The 23451-nt window shown below is 44.4% G+C and overlaps 2 protein-coding genes across 3 annotated transcripts; one reads left to right on the forward strand and one right to left on the reverse strand.

Annotated features, from left to right (window-relative positions):
• Positions 1-205: 205 nt before the first annotated feature.
• c11h11orf68 (chromosome 11 C11orf68 homolog) lies at positions 206-18008 on the reverse strand. Of its 2 annotated transcripts, none has more exons than XM_071333877.1 (2): positions 17901-18008; positions 206-1564 (listed from the first exon to the last, which is right to left on the reverse strand). In XM_071333877.1, the coding sequence occupies exon 2, from the start codon at positions 1495-1497 to the stop codon at positions 733-735; it is 765 nt and encodes a 254-aa protein (XP_071189978.1). In that variant the 5' UTR covers positions 1498-1564; positions 17901-18008; the 3' UTR covers positions 206-732. The 2 variants fall into 2 exon arrangements, with proteins under 2 accessions (XP_071189978.1, XP_071189979.1); XM_071333878.1 differs by lacking the exon at positions 17901-18008 and adding an exon at positions 16768-17284.
• drap1 (DR1-associated protein 1 (negative cofactor 2 alpha)) lies at positions 17327-23122 on the forward strand. Its single transcript, XM_071333880.1, has 8 exons — positions 17327-17742; positions 18212-18450; positions 20015-20087; positions 20411-20504; positions 20645-20767; positions 20896-20986; positions 21168-21256; positions 21659-23122. Exons 2-8 carry the CDS (start codon positions 18409-18411, stop codon positions 21831-21833), a joined length of 687 nt encoding a protein of 228 aa, XP_071189981.1. The 5' UTR covers positions 17327-17742; positions 18212-18408; the 3' UTR covers positions 21834-23122.
• Positions 23123-23451: the final 329 nt, after the last annotated feature.

A 23451-nucleotide genomic window follows, 5' to 3' on the forward strand; every position in this document is an offset into this window, starting at 1 on the left:
TTCTTTCACTGTAATAGCTACTGTAAATTGGACAGTGCAGTTAGATTAACAAGAATTTAAGCTTTCTGCCAATATCAGATATTTCTATGTCCTGGGAAAATCTTGTTACTTACAATCTAATGCTAATCGCATTAGCATACGTTAGCTCAACCGTTTCATGGGGGACCCACCGATCCTGTAGAGGATAACTGACAATACAACAGAGAATGTTTAAAATACATTTATTTGGCAATTGTTGTAATTGATGACATTGAGCACAAAACATATTGAAGCCAAACAATGAAAATGGTAAGACATTTTTATTACAGATACCTTGACATCTTTGTAAATGTTAAAAGGTACAGAATCACAACAAAACATGCATGTATTCAGTCACTGCATGACCAGTGACAAGCTCTGGTTTCAGAGTTGTGGATGGCAGCTGCACTACCGAATAAGTAAATTAAAGACTTGATTTACAACATTTTTGCTTGTATGTAGACAATATAATCTGAATCTTGAAGCACCTTGCAATGAACTATGGCAAGAAATTATCTGAAATTAATTTCAGCATGATGAACAAGTCTGCTTCGAGACGTATAGGAAGATCTCAGAAATATTAAACCCCATACTTCGGGGAATTAACTGAACCCAAGTCAGAAGTACAGTGCTGTACAATATAGCCTAATTCATGGCGTGTCCAACACTAAGTGCTTGTTTAGCAATAGCAAACTATCCTCCCACACTCCTTTCCTAGGTGACCTCCAGATTGGTGACTTTGTTGACGATGTGGGAACGTCGGGGCACACACTCCAGGTCGTACTTGCTCTCGTAGATTGTGGGGCAGAGATTCCAGCGGTTGTTGCGGTAAATACCCAGGTAAGTGTAAACATCCGGCTTGAAGGACAGCAAGCACTTGACGCCCGTGGCCCGGATGACTGCATCCAGCCTCATCACCTCGTTCTCATCTGTGAAGTCCTTGTTATAGGAACAGATGACATGCTTACGGTCAGACGTGGGGTCGCGCGGGCTCACCTTGGTCTGGAGGATCTTCCCTTCCACGGCTGCTCTGGCCACACACTCCCAGGCATGGTCCACCTTGAAGCCTGAGTCCAGGTGCATCAGCCACTTGCCGGTGAGCACCCTGTGGTTCAGTGCCAGTTCTTTCACAGTCTGGAAGGTGATGGTTCTCCCGCTGGTCAGCAGCCTCTCCCAGCTCGCCTGGAGTCCAGTGATGTCCCCTGTGGCAGGGCAGTGGTCCGGGCCCAACACAGCGATCCACCCCACAGGTCCCTTACCACCCTCCTCGTCCCCAAAGCGCCCCACCTGGGATGGCCTGTTGGTCTCCAGCCAGCCGTCAAACTCAGCTGCAGGCGTTTTGCGAGAGTCAAATATGATCCAGGGGTCCATGTCTGCAGCCATAGACTCTGCTGCATAGCTCTCTGCAGGTAATGGCTCTGTGTTCTCCACCTCTGCCCCCTCCTTTGGAACATCTTCCTCCACCTGAACATCCTCCATGGTGGAATCTCAATAAGGGGTTCCTGGGGTGGGTTCTCAGCAATGGTCAAATGGGTGCACAATTTTCCTGTAGATAAGCATGGATGTTAGTTTGAGTAGGAAAAGTTATAAAACCTTGTTCATGAGAACACTGCCTTTGCACTCATCCCGAACAAGCATACAACAGAGAGCATGGAAAGCCCACAATGAGCTCGTACAATCAAAGATAGAAGCTGTTTTGGCCTAGCTTTGTTAAACAGCTAGCTAGCTCGTTAGCATGGATAAATGTTTAGAACTCTGTATTTACATTTTACTTGCATGAACAGAGCATCTTACAGTATAGTAATGAAATGTTTCTGTACTAAGGTAGCTGGCCAGCTAGCAATGTTTAAGCCTGCTCAAGCCTCCATGATTTCAATGTCGCTAGCAAAACTTTGAAACACTCCGTATACAAAATAGCATGTAGCCTAGCGAACGGTACCTAAGCAAAAAAAATTGTCCTCTCACTGTCAACTGCGTCTATTTTCAACAAACTTAACATGTGTAAATATTTGTATGAACATCATACGATTCAACAACTGCGACAAACTGAACAAGTTCCACAGACATGTGACTAACAGAAATTGAATAATGTGTCCTTGAAGGGAGGGTTAAAATCAAAAGTCAGTATCTGGTGTGGCCACCAGCTGCATGAAGTACTGCAGTGCATCTCCTTACGGACTGCACCAGATTTGCCAGTTCTTGCTGTGAGATGTTACCCCACTCTTCCACCAAGGCACCTGCAAGTTCCCGTACATTTCTGGGGGATAATGGCCCTAGCCCTCACCCTCCGATCCAACAGGTCCCAGACGTGCTCAATGGGATTGAGATTCGGGCTCTTCGCTAGCCATGGCAGAACACTGACATTCCTGTCTTGCAGGAAATCATGCACAGAACAAGCAGTATGGCAGGTGGCATTGTCATGCTGGAGGATTATGTTAGGATGAGCCTGCAGGAAGGGTACCACATGAGGGAGGAGGATGTCTTCCCTGTAACGCACAGCGTTGAGATTGCCTGCAATGACAAGCTCAGTCCGATGATGCTGTGACACACCGCCCCAGACCATGTTGAACCCTCCACCTCCAAATCAATCCCTCTCCAGAGTACAGGCCTCGGTGTAACGCTCATTCCTTCGACGATAAACACAAATCTGACCACCACCCCTGGGTAAGACAAAACCACGACTCGTCAGTGAAGAGCACTTTTTGCCAGTCCTGTCTGGTCCAGCGATGGTGGGTTTGTGCCCATAGTCGCCTATTGTTGTTGCCCGGTGATGTCTGGTGAGGACCTGCCTTACAACAGGTCTACAAGCCCTCAGTCCAGCCTCTCTCAGCCTATTCCGAACAGTCTGAGCACTGATGAAGGGATTGTGCTTTCCTGGTGTAATTCGGGCAGTTCTTGTTGCCATCCTGTACCTGTCCCGTAGGTGTGATGTTCGGATGTACCGATCCTGTGCAGGTGTTACACGTGGTCTGCCATGGCGAGGACGATCAGCTGTCCATCCTGTCTCCCTGTCTTAGGCGTCTCACAGTACAGATATTGCAATTTATTGCCCTGGTCACATCTGCAGTCCTCATGCCTCCTTGCAGCATGCCTAAGACACAGTCACGCAGATGAGCATGGACCCTGGGCATCTTTCTTTTTGTGTTTTTCAGAGTCAGTAGAAAGGCCTCTTCAGTGTTCTAAGTTTTCATAACTGTGACCTTAATTGCCTACCGTCTGTAAGCCGTTAGTGTCTTAACAGCCGTTCCACAGGTGCGTGTTCATTAATCGTTTATGGTTCATTAAACTAGCAGTGTTTAAACCCTTTACAATGAAGATCTGTGAAGTTATTTGGATTTTTACGAATTATCTTTGAAAGACAGTGTCATGAAAATGGGACGTTTACTTTTTTGCTGAGTTTATTAGAAAAATAACAAAGGTTACGTGTGGATCACTCTTATGTGTAATAAGTGTAACTACTTATGTGGATCATGTGGATAACTCCCATATGGTATCCTTCCGCGCGGCAGTATACATTGCGTAATAATTTCTGATTAGTCCCGTGTAGTGCTGCGGCTGACCCCCTTAAGTAACTGCCGCCGAACTACTTCCACCTTGTGTCCTTTGAAGCACTGTAGATCACAGACAGAGGATTTGAGTGATCCAATAGCTCAAATAACCGTGGTTACATACATAACCTTCGTTATGTAGCACTATATTGGATCACTCCAATATGGTATCACAATACCATATAAAAAATAAATACACATTTTTTATTTTATTATTATTTTATTTTTTAATCGGTGAACTAGGTAAGGGTCAGACAGAGAACAAAGTCCCGTAGGACTGAGCTCAGCGCAGTCATAGTTGCTACATCCCTCCGTCCCCACTCAGGGAAATGGAGGCAACACCAAGCACAGTGCAACAATGACTCGATAGTAACTAGAAAAAGGTGCTAGATGATGCCCAACTGGCTAAAGCGCACGTTATTGAGGGGAACTCCTTGCAGCAGTGCCCACGATTTAGCTAGTCCTCTAGTAGAATGCGCCATTACAGCAGAAGCCGCGGGAGGAGCATTTGCGGACAAATGTTAAGGGCCGGTTCACGTCTGTCAAGAATGAGGGGTTAAGACGGAGGGTGAAACTCGTCATCTGGACTAATTCTGAAATGCATTCAGTGCTCACTGAAAAAGGCATGAAGTTTACTCACCCTCTTAGTGGAGGTAATAGCCAACAGGAATGCTATCTTCATGGATAGGTGCTTCAAAGTCATTGACTCTAGGGGCTCAAGGGCGGCTTAGCAAGCGCTGACAGCACAACGTCAACGTTCCAGTTTGGCACCGAGCGGGCCATTGTTGGACACTGAAGTCGAACTCCCTTCATAAAATTTGGAGAGCAATGGGTAGCCAGCCATGGGTCCCTCTTGGCCTTCGTCATGACGGCTAAATACACTAAATGTGGATTCCGCTCAGCCCGGATCAAGCAGTGACTGAAAACCGTTTGCACATATTGCTCTCAAACCAGGTACAGAATATGCCCCACCACATTTCATATGACGCAGTGGTGGAAGAAACCATGGCGCTCTGCAACGTGTTCACCACATTGTCCTGAAGGCCAAGACTGGTCCACTAACGCCTTTGAGGCCAAGCCCGAAGCATGTCATTCCAGATGCCAGTGGTCCCCTAGCCTGAAGAGAAGGTCGGGCCTTAAGGGCAGCTTCCATGGTGTCCCCGAGAGGCTGAACCATTGGAAAGCGTAAAGCAGCATCTCTCAAGAGCATGTCTGCTGCATTGTTCAAGAACCCTGGGATATGTGCTACTCTGATCAATGCTGAACGGGTCTGGGCCCATGGCAAGAGCTCCCGAACCATTGGATTAGGAAATGCTGTCCTACCAGGTAGGGCTGGAATGGTTGAAGAGCTAGGCAAACCACCCTGAGCTCCAGCACATTGATCCAATGGCCAACTGCCTCTGAACACAGCACCTCAACCTGTCAGAGGCTTCAGTGCACACCAGCTCTCTGCGGTGGACTCGGATCAGGCTCACACCATTTACCAGGAAGGAGCGGGATAGCCACTTCGATGAGGTCCTCAAACATTCACTAATCACGAACAGTTGACGGTGTCTGTTGTTTTGGGTGCCGCCTGTGGGAGTTGAACCATCGCATGAGTGGCCTGATGGAGAATGCCCAGTGGAACCAACAGTGAAGCCACCAATTTTGTTACTCTCGCCTAAGGGAGATGTGCCCTCATGAGAGTCGAGTCTATGGACATCCTGAGGTAGATCACCTTCCGCGAGGGGGTCAGGTCCCATAACTCGAATGTGTGTCAAGAGGGTCCTTGTGTCTGTTGTGGCCTGTTCACTGATGGGGCAGACTATCCAAACATCCAGGTAAGGCAGTTAATTCCTACAGTAGAATGTGCCACCACTTCAAAAGGCAAAGGCAACCAGGGCGGCCAAAATGCTGCCGTAACAGTGTCCACCATGCAATGTGAGAATCAGGTTGGATAGGCCCTTGCCCAACACTCTCACCATAGTTACCTGATAAAGCTTTCGTATTGCCTGCGTCTGTGAAAAGTGTTCATTGCTCTAGCAAGGCACAACACACTGGGGGGAAAACCCTAGTTCACCTGCAACAGCGAGTGTGGACAACTTTCTTGACCGGTTAACGTGTCTGTCAGACAGAACCCTTGGCCAGAATGAGGGGTTTGGATGTAGGTAATCTGAACTCCTTCTGAAACATTGTCAACCAGGGCATTAACACTAGAAAATCTAAACTACAGCGGTGGCCAGCATCGGAGATCGTAGCCTTCCATCACTATATTCAGTGCCCATGTGGACTCCACTTGCCTCTCTGTTTGGATTTTGGGCCTGTGCCAATGCCAGCCAGCACCTCAGGGTGACTACAGAGTGCCACACAGGCAGGGTCACCTGGCATTTCTCAAGAAACCCCCCCCCCCCACTGGAAATGGTAGTTTCTCTCTGTGGGAGGAAGACATACCCTGCAGTGTAACAACATGGCAACCCCAGCTACACACTGCACAAGACCAGCAGTGGAATCTAGCTGTTTTGCAAGTTTCTAAGGGAAACTAGGATAGATAGTATCTGTACTGTAAACTAAAGTATCAAAACTACAGTAAACCCAGCTACAGTGCCTTCGGAAAGTATTCAGACCCCTCGACTTTTTCCACATTTTGTTACGTTACAGCCTTACTCTAAAATGTATTCAACCCCCCCCCCCCCCCTCAATCTATACATAATACCCCATAATGACAAAAGCAAAAAAAAAAATTGGTGTTGCTAGTTCATGAAAATAAAAAAAATGAAATAGGCATTTACATAAGTATTCACATAAGTATTCAGTCCGTTTCCTCAGTACTTTGTTAAAGCACCTTTGGCAGCGATTACAGCATCGAGTCTTCTTGGGTATGACACTACAAGCTTGACACACTTGTATTTGGGGAGTTTCTCCCATTATTCTCTGCAAGCTCCGTCAGGTTGGATGGGGAGCGTTGCTGCTAGGGTTGCAAAGGGTCAGAAACTCTACGGAATTTTTCCGTGGGAGGTTAATTTCCCAAATTCCTGGGCAAAAATTCATTTAAAAAAAGTTAGATTATAACAGTAAACCTTTTTTTTGTGGGATACACAAGGATATTATAGGTCTTGTGGCATATTTTGGTTAAACTATCCTCAATTCATAGGAATTGTAACCCTCTGCATGCACAGTGCATTCTTCCATCACATGTACAGCTGATTCTCAAGATCTTGCACACTAATGAGATGCTATTGAGCCCACACTACTACACTGTCTGAGCCAAGGACTCATGCTTTCTGGTAAGTTTTGATTACAATACTGGGTGGGGTGAATATATTTTGTGTGACATGCATTATTTTTTGTTAACTAGTAAATAGTAGCCTACAGCAAAGTGTGTTTAAATCATTTCTAACTTGTTAACACTTTCTACTAGTTAGTTTCTGCTACCATGTGGGTTTTAGCTTGCTTGAGCCTGCTAACCGAGTGTTAATTCACCTGTTCCCATACAGGTTTCATTTTAAAACATTTATCTTACAAAGGAGCTGTTTAATCTAACTGCTTAACTATTTATCTGTACATGGAATTTGAGTTTTTTTTCTATTTCCCCCCTAATCTTAACAGGAAACTGCCACTGGCACCATCTGATGTGTGGAGACATTTCACTGCAGCCAATGGAGAAGAAAAATCTTTGTACATTTCCAAATACTGTGCCAAATAATATGTGAAGAATGCAACAAAGATGCAGAATCATCTGGCCAAGTGCATAAAGTTCCCTCAGCGCTCACAACAAGCAACCTCTGACAAAAGCCCCTCTATTTCTGTTCGAGGTGAAAATTATGAATCAGACACCTTATCGGTAGCAACGGCTCATGCTCCTCTTGGAATCATATATTTTTTTGACTCAACGGAGGAACGTAGTCAGAATTGCTGATGAATGTCTTGCTCGAGCTGTGTATGGAACTGGTTCACCTCTGATGCTCACAGGCCATGTGTATTGGAAGATATTTCTGAATGTTCTTCGCCCAGCATACACCCCTCCAACCAGACATGCTTTATCTACTCATTTGCTGGATGCAGAGTTCAAGTGAAGGTCAAGCAAATCATAGAGAAAGCAGACTATTGCAATCGTCTCTGATGGGTGGTTGAATGTTCGTGGACAAGGAATAATTAACTGCATCATCTCCACCCCTCAACCAGTATTCTACAAGAGCACAGACATAAGGGACAACCGACACACCAGTCTCTACATTGCAGATGAGCTGAAGGCAGTCAATGACCTTGGACACCAGAAGGTATTTGCACTGGTGACACAATGCTGTGAACATGAAGGCTGCTTGGTCTAAAGTGGAGGAGTCCTACCCTCACATCACACCCATTGGCTGTGCTGCTAATGAATTGAATCTACTCCTCAAAAGACATCATGGCACTCAAAAAAATGGATACTCTACAAGAGAGCCAAGCAAATGGTTAGGTATGTGAAGGGTCTTCAAATTATAGCAGCAATCTACCTCACCAAGCAACGTGAGAAGAATAAGAGCACCACATTGAAGCTCCCCAGCAACACTCATTGGGGTGGTGTTGTCATCATGTTTGACAGTCTCCTGGAGGGGAAGGAGTCTCTCCAAGAAATGGCATATCAGTCTGCCGATATGGACAGTCCCATCAAGAGGATCCTCCTGGATGATGCATTTTGGGAGAGTGGTACGCAGCCTGAAACTCCTGAAACCTATAGCAGTAGCCATTGCACAGATTGAGGGAGACAATGCCATCCTGTCTGATGTTCAGACTCTGCTTGCAGATGTAAGAGAAGAAATCCATACTGCCCTGCCCACTTCACTGTTGCTCCAAACAGTGGAAACTGCAGTTCTGAAATACATCAAAAAACTTGAAGACTTCTGCCTGAAGCCCACACACGCCGCAGCGTACATGTTGGACCCCAAGTATGCTGGCAAGAGCATCCTGTCTGGTGCAGAGATCAACAAGGCCTATGGTTTCAACACTACTGTGCCTCGCCACCTTGGCCTGGTGGCAAATTTGAGGCTTTTTGAGCCTGACAACAAGCCATCAACAAGTTTGGAAAGTGACAGTGAAGATGAGGCTTCAGAGTCTGACGTTCAAGAGATGGACATTGAGGAGGTCCAGGGAAAAGACATGGAAGCCTGAGGAAGACAACCAAAGCTTTAGTTTCTAGACTATCATTTCACAGATGTTGAAAATGTTTTTGGGAGATGCGATGGATCATTGGGGATCATTCAATATTCCCTTTTGTTGTTCAGTGAAATCATCCCATGTGAAGAGTCAATTCGTAACAAAATAGTTTTTTTTTCCTATTGGAAGGACTTAATCATTTGCCATGTCTACTTATGACAAGGTAAAAGGTTTGTTTGTCTCCATATGATATGGTAAATAAACTCGGCAAAAAGAGGAACGACCCCTTTTCAGGACACTGTCTTTCAAAGAATTCGTAAAAATCCAAATAACTTCACAGATCTTCATTGTAAAGGGTTTAAACACTGTTTCCCATGCTTGTTCAATGAACCATGAACAATTAAATGCACATGCACCTGTGGAACAGTCGTTAAGACACTAGCAGCTTACAGACGGTAGGTAATTAAGGTCAGTTATGAAAATTTAGGACACTAAAAAGAGGCCTTTCTACGGACCCTGAAGAACACCAAAAGAAAGATGCCCAGGGTCCCTGCTCATTTGCGTGAACGTGCCTTAGGCATGCTGCAAGGAGGCATGAGGACTGCAATAAATTGCAATATCCATACTGTGAGACGCCTAATACAGCGCTACAGGGAGACAGGACGGACAGCTGATCGTCCTTGCAGTGGCAGACCACGTGTAACAACTGCACAGGATCGGTACATCCGAACATCACACCTGCGGGACAGGTACAGGATGGCAACAACAACTGACCGAGTTACACCAGGAACACACAATCACCCCATCAGTGCTCAGACTGTCCGCAATAGGCTGAGAGAGAATGGACTGAGGGCTTGTAGGCCTGTTGTAAGGCAGGTCCTCATCAGACATCACCGGCAACAACGTCACCTATGGGCAAACCCACCGTCGCTGGACCAGACAGGACTGGCAAAAAGTGCTCTTCACTGATGAGTCGTGGTTCTCTCACCAGGGGTGATGGTCAGATTCGCGTTTATCGTCAAAGAAATTAGTGTTCCGCCGAGGCCTGTACTCTGGAGCGGGATCAATTTGGAGGTGGAGGGTTCGTCATGGTCTGAGGCGGTGTGTCACAGCATCATCAGAATGAGTATGTTGTCATTGCAGGCAATCTCAACGCTGTGCGTTACAGGGAAGACATCATCCTCCCTCATGTGGTACCCTTCCTGCATGCTCATCCTGACATGACCCTCCAGCATGACAATGCAACCTGCCGTAATGCTTGTTCTGTGCGTGATTTCCTTCAAGACAGGAATGTCACTGTTCTGCCATGGCCAGCGAAGAGCCCGGATCTAAATCCCATTGAGCACGTCTGGGATCGTTGGAACGGAGGGTGAAGGCTAGGGCCATCCCCCCAGAAATGTCCGGGAACTTGCAGGTGCCTTGGTGGAAGAGTGGGGTAACATCTCACAGCAAGAACTGGCAAATCTGGTGCAGTCATGAGGAGGAGATGCACTGCAGTGCTTAATGCAGCTGGTGGTCACACCAGATACTGAGTTACTTTTGATTTTGAACTCCCATTTGTTCAAGGACACATTATTCCATTTCTGTTAGTCACATGTCTGTGGAACTTGTTCAGTTTATGTCGCAGTTGTTGAATCTTATGGTCATGCAAATATTTATCCAGGTTAAGTAATGAAAATAAATGCAGTTGACAGTGAGGACTTTTTTGTTGTTGTTGCTGAGTTTAAAAACATCTACATTTAAATAGTATTAATATTAATTCCCATATATTCCCACGTAAAGTTTCCACCTCTGAATATTCCCCAAAATGTGCAACCCTAGTTGCTGCCCAGCTATTTTCAAATCAAATCAAAGTTTATTTGTCACGTGCCCCCGAATACAACAGGTGTAGTGTAGGTAGACCTTACTTACAAGCTCTAACCAATAGTGCAAAAAAGGTATTAGGTGAACAATAGTTAAGTAAAGAAATAAAACAGTAAAAAGACAGTCTATATACAGTAGCGAGGCTATAAAAGTTGCGAGGCTACATACAGACACCGGTGTATGTACATGTAGATATGGTTAAAGTGACTATGCATATATGATGAACAGAGAGTAGCAGTAGTGTAAGAGAGGGGTTTGCGGGTGGAGGGACACAATGCAGATAGCCCGGTTAGCCAATGTGCGGGAGCACTGGTTGGTCGGCCCAATTGAGGTAGTATGTACATGAATGTATAGTTAAAGTGACTATGCACATATGATAAACAGAGAGTAGCAGCAGTGTAAAAAGAGGGGTTGGGGGGGCACACAATGCAAATAGTCCGGGTAGCCATTTGATTACCTGTTCAGGAGTCTTATGGCTTGGGGGTAAAAACGGTTGAGAAGCCTTTTTTGTCCTAGACTTGGCACTCTGGTACCGCTTGCCATGCGGTAGTAGAGAGAACAGTCTATGACTGGGGTGGCTGGGGTTTTTGACAATTTTTAGGTCCTGGATGGCAGGCAGCTTAGCCTCAGTGATGTACTGGGCCATACGCACTACCCTCTGTAGTGCCTTGCGGTCAGAGGCCGAGCAATTGCCGTACCAGGCAGTGATGCAACCATTCAGGATGCTCTCAATGTTGCAGCTGTAGAACCTTTTGAGGATCTCAGGACCCATGCCAAATCTTTTTAGTTTCCCGAGGGGGGAATAGGCTTTGTCGTGCCCTCTTCACGACTGTCTTGGTGTGTTAGGACCATTCTAGTTTGTTGTTGATGTGGACACCAAGGAACTTAACTTTTACTGCCTCAGAAACCCGGATCCGGGAGCACCCCCCACCCCCCACACACTGATTAGCATAGATAGCATAGCTTCAGAAGTAGATAGTAGCATCTAAATATCATTAAATCACAAGTCCAAGACACCAGATGAAAGATACAGATCTTGTGAATAAAGCCACCATTTCAGATTTTTAAAATGTTTTACAGGGAAGACAAAATATGTAAATCTATTAGCTAAACACGTTAGCAAAATACACCACTATTCTAACTCCATCAGTTTCTTACTCCTTCAGGTGCTATCACCAATTCGGCTCAACTAAGATATTGATAGCCAATAACCTATAAAAAAAACCATCAGATGACAGTCTGATAACATATTCATGGTATAGGATAGTTTTTGTTAGAAAAAAGTGCATATTTCAGGTAGAAATCACAGTTTACAATTGCACCGACCATCACAAATCCACTAGAATTACTAGATAGAGCAACGTGTATGACCAATTTACTCATCATAAAACATTTCATAAAAATAGACAAAGCATAGCAATGGAAAGACCCAGTTCTTGTGATTTCAGACCATATTTCAGATTTTCTAAGCGTTTTTCAGCGAAAACACAATAAATCGATAAGTTAGCATACTACATGTTCCAACGTTACCAGAGCATCGATTCCAGCCAAAGAGCGCTATAACGTAACCACCGCCAAAAGATATTAATTTTTTCACTAACCTTCTCAGAATTCTTCCGATGACACTCCTGTAACATCATTTTACAACATACATATACAGTTTGTTCGAAAAGGTGCATATTTAGCCATACAAAACCGTGGTTACACAATGAAAATACTAGGAAATCAAGCCTCAATATGTCTGACGTCATCTATCAGAGTGATCTAGTTTAATTAAAAGCTAATCATATACTTGACTAAAAAATACAGGGTTGACAGGAATCGAAAGACAAATTAGTTCTTAATGCAACCGCTGATTTACATTTTTAAAATTATCCTTACTTTTCAATACAGGGTTGGCCAAGTGAAGCTATACCAAACAAAATGGCGATATATGCGTTTAAAATATTTCGACAGAAACACGGTTTATCATATTAAATATTGCTTACTTTGAGCTGATCTTCCATCATATTCTTGGGCAATGTATCCTTTCTATGTTATAAACGTCTTTTGGTCGATAGATGTCCTCTGTCCTTCGAAATGTCCATCACCAACGACCGACACCCTAAAGCGTGTCCAAACTTTCAGAGTGCACGACAAAGAAATTCCTCAAAATCGCACTAAACGGATATAAATTGATATAAAACGGTTAAAATTCACTACATTATGATGTTTTTAACAACTATAACGACTGAAAACATGACCGGAGAAATACTGCTGGTTAGAAAACGATTTGGAACGAGGCAGGTCCGATGGCCTTGACGCTTCAGGCGCACGTTGAGAAAGGGTGGTCTCTGTACATTTTCGTCTTTTATAATGGCTGTGAACGTCCCATCGATTCCAATGAAAACGTGATGACGTACAGACACCCAGAGGAAGACGTAGGCAGTGTCGGTTTCTTCATAGCATTCACTGTCGCCTTAAAAACAGACCCCAGATCAGAGGTAAAAATTTCTGAAATCTGAACCCTGTCATGAAAAGTGCTGTAGAAATTGTTCTGTACCACTCAGACAAAATTTCAACTCCTATAGAAACTATAGACTGTTTTCTATCCAATAATAACAATAATATGCATATTGTACGATCAAGAATTGAGTACGAGGCAGTTTAATTTGGAAATGTAAAAAAAAAAATAATGCTAACAGCTCCCCCTATTGACAAAAGGTTTTAAAGCTCTCAACCTGCTCCACTACAGCCCCATCGATGAGAATGGGTGCATGCTCGGTCCTCCTTTTCCTGTAGTCCACAATCATCTCCTTAGTCTTGGTTACGTTGAGGGATAGGTTGTTATTCTGGCACCACCCGGCCAGGTCTCTGACCTCCTCCCTATAAGCTGCCTCGTCGTTGTCGGTGATCAGGCCTACTACCACTGTTGTGTCATCTGCAAACTTGATGGTGTTGGAGTCGTGCCTGGCCATGCAGTCGTGGGTGAAAAGGGAGTACAGGAGGGGACTGAGCACGCACCCCTGGGGAGCTCCAGTGTTGAGGATCAGTGAGGCAGATGTGTTGCTACCTACCCTCACCACCTGGGGGCGGCCCGTCAGGAAGTCCAGGATCCAGTTGCAGAGGGAGGTGTTTAGTCCCAGGATCCCTAGCTTAATGATGAGCTTTGAGGGTACTATGGTGTTGAACGCTGAGCTGTAGTCAATGAATAGCATTCTCACATAAGTGTACATTTTGTCCAGATGGGAAAGGGCAGTGTGGAGTGCAATAGAGATTGCATCATCTGTGGATCTGTTTGGGTGGTATGCAAATTGGAGTGGGTCTAGGGTTTCTGGGATAGTCGTGTTGATGTGAGCCATTACCAACCTTTCAAAGCACTTCATGGCTACGGACATGAGTGCTACGGGTCTGTAGTCATTTAGGCAGGTTGCCTTTGTGTTCTTGAGCACAGGGACTATGGTGGTCTGCTTGAAACATGTTGGAATTACAGACTCAATCAGGGACATGTTGAAAATGTCAGTGAAGACACCTGCCAGTTGGTAAGCACATGCCCGGAGCACACGTCCTAGTACTCCGTCTGGCTCCGCAGTCTTGTGTATGTTGAACTGTTTAAAGGTCTTTCTCACGTCGGCTACAGAGAGCATGATCACACAGTCGTCCGATCAGATCTCTCCAGAGATGTTCGATCGGGTTCAAGTCCGGGCTCTGGCTGGGCCACTCAAGGACATTCAGAGACTTGTCCCGAAGCCACTCCTGCATTGTCTTGGCTGTGTGCTTAGAGTTGTTGTCCTGTTGGAAGGTGAACCTTCACCCCAGTCTGAGGCCCTGAGCGTTCTGGAGCAGGTTTTCATCAAGGATCTCTCTTGTACTTTATGTTAATCCTTCCCTCGATCCTGACTAGTCTCCCAGTCCATGCCGCTGAAAATAACATCCCCACAACATGATGCTGCCACCACCATGCTTCACCGTAGGGATGGTGCCAAGTTTCCTCCAGAAGTGATACTTGGCATTCATGCCGAAGAGTTCAATCTTGGTTTCATCAGACCAGAGAATCTTATTTCTCATGGTCTGAGAGGCTTAAGGTGCCTTTTTGCGAACTCCAAGCAGGCTGTCATGTGCCTTTTACTGAGGAGTGGCTTCCGTCTGGACACTCTACCATAAAGGCCCGATTGGTGGAATGCTGCAGCGATAGTTGTACTTCTGGAAGTTTCTCCCATCTCCACAGAGGAACTCTAGAGCTCTAACAGAGTGACCATCGTATTCTTGGTCACCTCTCTGACCAAGGCCATTCTCCCCCGATTGCTCAGTTTGGCCAGGCGGCCAGCTCTAGGAAGTGTCTTGGTGGTTCCAAATTTCTTCCATTTAAGAATGATGGAGGCCACTGCGTTCTTAGAGACCTTCAATACTGCAGAAATGTTGGTACCCTTCTCCAGATCTGTGCCTCGACACATTCCTGTCTCGGAGCTCTACGGACAATTCCTTCGACATCATGGCTTGGTTTTTGCTTTGACATGCACTGTCAACTGTGGGATCTTATATAGACAGGTGTGCACCTTTCCAAATCATGTCCAATCAATTGAATTGACCACAGACGAACTCCAATCAAGTTGTAGAAACATCTCAAGGATGATCAATGGAAACAGGATGCGCCTGAGCTAAATTTCAAGTCTCATAGCAAAGGGTCTGAATACTTATGTAAACAAGGTATCGTTTCTTTTTTTTTAAATACATTTGCAAACATTTCTAAAAACCTGTTTCACTTTGTCATTATGGGGTATTGTGTGTAGATTGCTGAGGAAATTGTTTTATTTAATACATTTTACAAGGCCGTAACGTAACAAAATGTGGAAAAAGTCAAGGGGTCTGAATACTTTCTAAAGGGACAGTATATACTGAAACCCTCAGTGTAATAGTTCTGAGATGTACGTTTCCAGTGGAAACTAGGAGTTAGTGTTAACTGTAAGTACAACACAACTAATAACCCCAGCTACACACTGTGCAACACGGCAGTGTAATAGCTGAAAAGTGAGTTTCCAAGGGAAACTAGGATAGTCACTGGAAACTAGCAGTTACTGTATGTAACCTACTGTAAGTAGTGCAACAGAAAAACTATAGTAAACCCAGCTACACACTGTGTAGAAAAACTCAGGTAGTTATCAGTTATCAGTTTCCAATTAAGGGATATTTAGTCTGTACTGTAAATTAGTGCAAAAGAACTATAGTAAAAACAACTACACACTGAAACCCTTAGTGCAATAGTGCGGAGATGTGAGTTTCCAAGGGAAACTGATTACTGTAAAACAGTAACAAAAACTATCACAACCCAGCAACTACGTTAAAGAAAACCCCAGTGTAATCTCACTATGGCCGGGCTAACAAATACTGGAAAATGAAGCCAAAAGTAATATTACTGTGTCTATAGTAAACACTTTACGATAGTTTAGAATGGGACATACAGTATCATACTAAGTCTCATTATCTGAAGGCGAGCTGAACGGCTTTTCGTTGTGGAAAACTGAAGCCAACAGTGTGAACTGCCTGACCATAAAGGGGTAGGGCATTCTACCTCAAACACGTTTATAGCTTATTTCTTGCTTTATACGTGGGGTGCTGGTTGGCAGGACTTCAGGAAAGTGTGTTTATAACTGTGCTTAGTCCTGCAATGGTCACCTCTCGTTTAGCTAGCTACTTTGCATAGCTCGTTCACCGTGGAACACACAAGAGTCTAGGCAACATGGCTGCGCCAGGTGAGAGATGAAACGTGGTGCACCTCACATCACCTAGTTCACTCAGGGGAGCACTGCAAGCCCACCAGAGCGAAACAAACAGTCTCCCGATTTTGCGGGGAAGGCACGGTCCCCAAAGCCGAAGGCTATTATCTGGAGGGTTCCGGGGACAGACAAGTCACAGACAACTAAGAAACACCCTCAGCGCCGCAATACTGGTAGACCAAACCGAGTATCGCCCAGGTCGGTACACTGTCACAAGTAATAAAAACAAGGACAAAACCCAAACTAGATGGCACAAGCCATTCCGAGTGGGGGGGACAGCAGAGCACCCTGATGGAGAGGGTAGCTAGTCCAAGATATTGAATAACTGCGGGTATACTTCCGCGCTTTTACACTAAGAGATCTTACCATGCGAATCCTCTGGAATGAGCCAACAAAAGGAAGAAGGTCAGCCGCAGTACTACCTGGTACTAATCTGAAATTTCAAATGCGTAAAAGACAAACCCTCCACTTACCCTTGCGGGAATCCTAGCTGCAATATTTTCCACCGGTCCAAACAATTAGCCAAGCAAGGGAGTTTGGCCCCTCAGCACTCGTTTGTGATAGTGTAAGATTCTGTTCATTCCAGGGCCTAAAACGCCCCATAATTCAATTCAAAGATTAAGTCAGCCAAAACTTAAAACCAACATCAAGTCACCATACAATTGTAGGTAAAAACGAATCTAAAAGTTCAAAATTGTGCTAATAATGCACGACAGCACAAACACGTAATGACGTTTTTGTTTGTTTAGCTTTTGGAAATGCTAGCTAGCCATACAACTTTCCCTGACATCACACATTGTAATTCTCGATTTACGCGATATCGTCGGATGGCTAGTATTCGATGTCTGCGGATGGTTTGTCATCTAGCCATGACATGAAATGCAATCAAAATTGACCGAGCGCATATAAAAGCACACACAGCTACTGGTGGTTCCATGATGAATGAAAACACATCCGTGGGACTAACTTTAAGCCAAGGTCGACCATTTAAAATTAATTCCTTCCGCCAGCGCACCTTGCCCTGCAAGTGTCAACGCATCATCATACCTCATGATATGTCATCAGAAGTGTCCACTTAATTTGAGGGCTGACGGGGAAGGTGTGTGTTGTGTTTGGAAAGCAGACAGTTGTCTTTTAGGTGTTTGGACTGAAGCATCTTACTCGGAATGTATCCTGCCGCGCGAAATAATACCATACTGGAGTGATCCAATATAGTGCTACATAACACACATGAGTCTAGACAAGATAACTGCGTTTCGTGACACCTAGTTCATTCTCAGGGAGAACTGCAAGCCCGCCGAAATGAAACGTATCGAAATATCCGGATCTTTGGGGTAGGCGCGGTCCCCGAACCCGGGGGCTATGACCAGGAGGGTTCTGGTGGACAAACTACTAGCACAAACCCTCAGCACCACAATACTGGATATACCAAACCGAGTATCGCCCAGGTTAGTAATAGACGAAAACCAAACGAGATAGCACAAACTAAACCGAGTGGGGGGACAGCAGAGCACCTTGATGGAGAGGCTAGCTAACTAGCTGCTCCAAGCTATTGAAAAGCTGCGGGTATTACTTATGCGCTTATACACTAACATAGAGCTCTTACCAAACGAATCCTCGCTGGAATGAGCCGAGAAAATGAAGAGATGGAAGTAGTGCGCCGACAGTTATTTAAGGGTGTCAGCCGCAGCACTACCCGGTACACCAGACTAATCTGAAATTCTTACTTGGGGTGTATCATGCCGCATGGAAGGAGTGATCCAATATAGTGCCACATTACATTTGTATCATGCACTTTTAGCTTTTTGTCACGTATAGCTTGCAATGTTGCATTTTACCTCAACACGGGAGTCCTTTGATAATAATCAATCTGTGTTTGTTTATTATTTCAAAACCGCGTGCTGTCTATTTGACCAGACCAGACCAGACAGTGTGCAGGCTTAGGCGAGAACCCTACGGAACGTGAGACCCTGCGGAACATCTCGAGAAGACGACGTTGCTACGTGCTAGGCTAGCTAGGAGCTAACGATAGGTACCCACTTAGGTGCGTGTTGGAGGGACATATAACACACCATTGAAGATTGTTTTAAGTTAACTAGCACGGTTACTCAATAATGCCCAGCAAAAAGAAGAAATATAACGCCAGATTCCCTCCGGTAAGTTGATACTTTGCTTGCTAATCAGTTAACTAACGGTAATGATCTAGTTAAATATGAGCTGGGACTACCAACGCGTTTGCTAAGTAGCTTGTAAACGTTAGCTAAAACAGTGCACCCATGAATGGGATTTGGGCTTGGTTGCTAGCTAGTTTGCAATACAAGAAGACTAACTAACTAGTTACTTAGTAGCTAGCTAGCTAGAGCTGTATCGTTCGATATGTTATCTAGCTAATGTGGTAACGAGTTAGCCAGCCACTATTTAGGGGAGGGTGGCCATTAAAAATGCATTGCTGTCTAGCGTGGTCATTGTTACTTGCAAGCTTGCCATCTGTGCTGAGAGACCTGGATTAATTATTGACCAAAATCATTATGACCATGTTAGGTAGGGATTTGCATCAAAATAAGTGACACATCTTGTATGGAAAATAAGAGGATGTTGCTTGCTAGTATAATGGCTACGTGGTCAGCAAACCAGTCCCCCTATGAATGTCATGATACCTGCTGCCGCTACTCACTCAATCAATGAACATTTATTAATAAAGCCCATTTTACATCAGCCAGACAGTTGTAACAAAGTACTTCTACAGAAACTGAGCCTAAAACCCCAGAGGGCAAGCAATGCAGTTTTAGAATCACGGTGGCTAAGAAACAATCCCTAGAAAGGTTGGAACCTAGAGAGAAACCTAGCTCTGGGGGTTGGTCATTCTTCTTCTGGCTGTGCCAGGTAGAGATGATACAAGTAAATGGCCACTAATGCCAGATTGTTCTTCAAGATGTTCAAACGTTCATAGATGACCAACAGGGTCAAATAATAATCACAGGTCAGCACCTCAGGAGTAAATGTCAGTTGGCTTTTTCATAGCTCAGCATTCAGAGGTCGAGGCAGCAGGTGCAGTAGAGGGAGTGAGGTAGCTAGATGGCTTTGTAGATTACCTCCTCCCTGTCTTGATGTGAGATGAGCCAAAACAGACAGGGCTGAAACCAAGTAGGTGCATGGTGGTCTCTAGCTAGGTGAACTTGGTAGGAGAATAACAGGTACAGCTTCAAAAGAAATAGGCCTGTAGATTATATAATCGTCACCATAACAAACAACTAGCTCCCAGTTCAAGTGTGGTATTATTAGCTACCTATCAAGATCGTCATCATGTTACGCTCTGCTTGACTTCTGCTCATTACCTAAATCCTCAGGTGTTTTAGATAGGCCAGCATTTCGCAAACTCGGCCCTTGGGACCCCAAGGGGTGCATGTTTTGGTTTTTGCCCTAACTCTACACAGCTAATTCAAATGATCAAAGCTTGATGATTAGTTGATTATTTGAATTGGCTGTGTAGTGCTAGGGCAAAAACCAAAACGTGCACAGAGTTTGGGAAACCCTGGGTTAGGTCTATGCGTTGCACATTCAGCCATTGCTGTCTGTAGCCTAGTTTCCTTGTCATCTAACCGCGGTCAGTGTGCTGTTCATGTGTGGTTCAATTAGTACAGTCCGCAATCATGCAAATGCTTAATAGCAGTAGAATCTTTAAAGCACTCTTTCACTGACGTTTTCCCATTCCTATTACAGGCCAGGATTAAGAAGATTATGCAGACTGATGAAGAGATAGGCAAAGTGGCTGCCGCAGTTCCTGTCATCATATGTATCCTTATCAGGCCTGAGAACTTCACCTGGCTGTATTTCATTGCAAGTTTCAAGTACTGCATTTCAAAACGTGTTTATTTGTCAATGACAATATGGAGATTTAGCTTACAGGGTAATTGTTTGTGATTATGTTGTGCAGTTTGAATGAAATTAATTTGATCCACTGTTTTGAGGGTTTGTTGGCCTAGTAACAGTCTAGTGTTTACTCTTGAGTAGTTGTGAAATATCTAACTGTAATTGAGTTATTGAAGACAAGAAAACATGGCTGCCTGGTCCTGTCGGCTAGTGGCTACTTTTCCCTTTTCTTAATTCAACCACCAGCACGAGCTCTGGAGCTGTTCCTGGAGTCTCTCCTGACGAAAGCCTGTCAAGTCACCCAGTCCCGGAACGCAAAAACAATGACGACGTCACACTTGTAAGTAATTTATTCAGTTATCAGTGTTGGTCACAAAAGTTGGTAGGACTACAGACTGTAATGGTCAGCATTCTTGCCTATCAGTGCTTTTGGATCTCTGGGAAAGTAATGTTTTCAACAATGTGTGTGTCTGTGTGCAGAAAACAGTGCATTGAGCTGGAGCAGCAGTTTGACTTCCTGAAGGACCTGGTAGCAGCAGTGCCAGACATGCAGGGCGAGGGAGAGGAGAACCACGCAGAGGGGGGGGAAAAAGGTGCACGCAGGTAACGGACACTGAATGATACCCACTGTTGACTTGGATAGATACGACTGATTGCCCCCTAAAGATTTGTTCAATGGAAAATGTGAATTATGAAATCTTAACTTTGTGTTCTTACTTGGTGTCCTGCAGAGGTCGAAAGCCAGGGTCAGGCCGCAAGAACGGAGGAGCCCGCTCCAAGGGCAAAGACAAGAAGCTATCAGACACAGAGTCGGAGCAAGAGGTTGGTGTTGACCTTTAATTTGGCAGTCACTAAACACAACCTTACCTTCGGTAACAGTAACCTTGTATTGGGGGAAATGTTAGTTAGTTTGGCTAGGTGGCCAATTTAAGTTATATCAGGTGTGATGGGGAAGAGTGTGGATTTCAGAAGCTTATTTAGCTTTTTGTTGACATGGTAACAGGATGACTCTGAGGACAGCGAGACAGATGGGGATGAGGAGGACGGTTCTCAGTCAAGCACAAACCTGCAGCCACAATCCCGATTCCACAGGTAAACACGCACTGCCTGCCACTCCAGTATCCCTGTAAATTGTGAATATGGTTTTGGGACTGACCCTGTATATAGCTTACTTACTTTCTCGTGTTGTTATTATTTCTATTTTACTTGTTTTTGTGCTACTGATATTGATTAAAAGTTTACTGTGTTGTTGGGAAAGAGCAAGCAAAAAAGCCATTTCACTGTATTAGTGCACACGACAATAAAAACTTGAAATACACACACACGTGCACACACACTGAAGTGAAGCAGATATTTGCTTTTCTGGGTGGTGTCCAGTAGAGCAAAAATCTGTTGATAATTGGACAAGTTCAATGATTACTTCTCAATTACAAAACGTTTCAACAATGTTGTCCACGTCCAGAACATGACTCTTCTCTCTGTTGTGTGACACAGCCCAGACACCATACCACCTCAGTACCTCCACATGGGCACCGCACAGGGGGGCCTGGCCATGTCCTTGGGCTCCTTTGCCCCCCACCCCTCGCTGATGGGCACCGCACCCCCGCCTCCCCCCTCCATGCCGCACAAAGACGACGATGACGACGACGATGAAGACTATGACTCTTAGCTCCCCCCGCTCTTTTACCTTTCATTTTCTCATAAGTTGTTCTCTTGTTTGGCTGCATTGACAAAGAGGTGGGTCTGGGGAAACTCACATGCAGCTCATTGTTCAGGAAAAGTCTACAACTGTCAGTAAGGCTCGTAGACATGACAGCCGCCACCGCTGAAGACGAGAGTAATCGGTTGTATATTATGTTTTAATTATAATTTTTTTCTTATTTTATTGTGGAGAAAATTTGAACCCGGTTGTTTTTTTAAGACAGGTGGTCGTTCTATTTGGACTACAAAAAAAAACAGTTGATGCGTCAAAGGCTCTGGCCTAGCCCAAGGACAGGTTTGATTATTAAGTCCCATTGTAGTTTGCACTTTGGTTATTCTCTCTGTGTTTTCTGTTTACGACATTGGTGTTCAAAGAACATATCACTCCATTTCTGCTCAAGTTCGGTTGAGATCCACAAACTAACACCTGCACAGCCTAACATAGCCTCATAGAATACTGTACACACATAGACAGCTACTTGATGATTTCAGAGCAGCAGTAAGTAATGTTTTAAAAGTGATCAGCACTTACCTATAGGAAAAGGACATGAGATTATTGTCTGTGAGGATTATCATGAATTTGGCAGAGTGGCAGGTCATTCTCGCCAACTAGTTTGATTGTTAGGCTACATAGGCCCTCAACAAATGGGGAGGTGTATTTTACGAAAGGTTATGAATTCTTGTCAATGCATTTTTTTCCCTTTTTAATTCAACTTTTTATGATAATTTATCCTCATGAAGACCTTGACCGTTAGCTTCAACCATATTCAAATGTAATTATGCTAATGTTTACAACTCCAATTGGATGATCTTGTTTGTTCATTTGAAATTTGGGTGACAAGTCACTACTTTGGAGGTATGACATGAAATATGTTGTCTTGTACCCCCCCCCCCCCCAAACCATCTCTTGAAGACAAAAGTGTCTGTGCTGGCTATTCTTATCTGAAAGATACTGTGACGCTCCTGAAGCATAACTTTGTTTTTAAAGTTGTTAAACCCCTCCCCTTCCTCCTCACCTATAATTTGTTTTCAAGAAGGTATCGTACCCTCCTCCCCCCCCACTTGGAATAAAATTAGCCTTTGTATTACGTGTTGTTCTTTCTCTCTTTTTAGATTGTTTTAATGTCTGTGTCTGTCTTGATATGAAATGTTTAAAGGTAGGCAGTTAAACGTGACGCTGTATGTAAACTTTAACATTCTTTTTATTTTGTATGGGTGAAATAAAGTTCAGATTTCAATAAAACACTGCTAATTTTTTTCAATTGTTTTATTTTTGTTTTACGTAACTGCATGAGATGTTTTACCAAACAATTCTGTGACATTTCAAACCGTGATGCCATAAGCTATTTGCTATTGAGTCCATTGAAACTGGCAATGAACTTAATTCCATTGGCACATAAGCAAAACGTTGCACACAGCTTCACCGTAGTGTAAAATGTCCTTTGTGTTCAACCCCACCCTGCTACCCACATTCTTTTGGCTTCACATTCCTATATGGAAAATCTATATTTCTCTAAACAGCCTTCATGTCTCCAAAGACTTCCTGAGGGGTGTGCCCGACTCTCAGGCATGGATAAAATAAATGG

This window comes from Salvelinus alpinus, chromosome 11, assembly GCF_045679555.1.
Source record: "Salvelinus alpinus chromosome 11, SLU_Salpinus.1, whole genome shotgun sequence".
Lineage (NCBI taxonomy): Eukaryota > Metazoa > Chordata > Actinopteri > Salmoniformes > Salmonidae > Salvelinus > Salvelinus alpinus.

Coding starts and splice junctions, on each gene's coding strand:
- c11h11orf68 (XM_071333877.1), bottom strand. CDS start 1,497: ATGGAGGATGTTCAGGTGGAGGAAGATGTTCCAAAGGAGGGGGCAGAG.
- drap1 (XM_071333880.1), top strand. CDS start 18,409: ATGCCCAGCAAAAAGAAGAAATATAACGCCAGATTCCCTCCG. Junction 20,088..20,410: donor CGCAGTTCCTGTCATCATAT/GTATCCTTATCA, acceptor TTCAACCACCAG/CACGAGCTCTGGAGCTGTTC. Junction 20,505..20,644: donor ACAATGACGACGTCACACTT/GTAAGTAATTTA, acceptor GTCTGTGTGCAG/AAAACAGTGCATTGAGCTGG.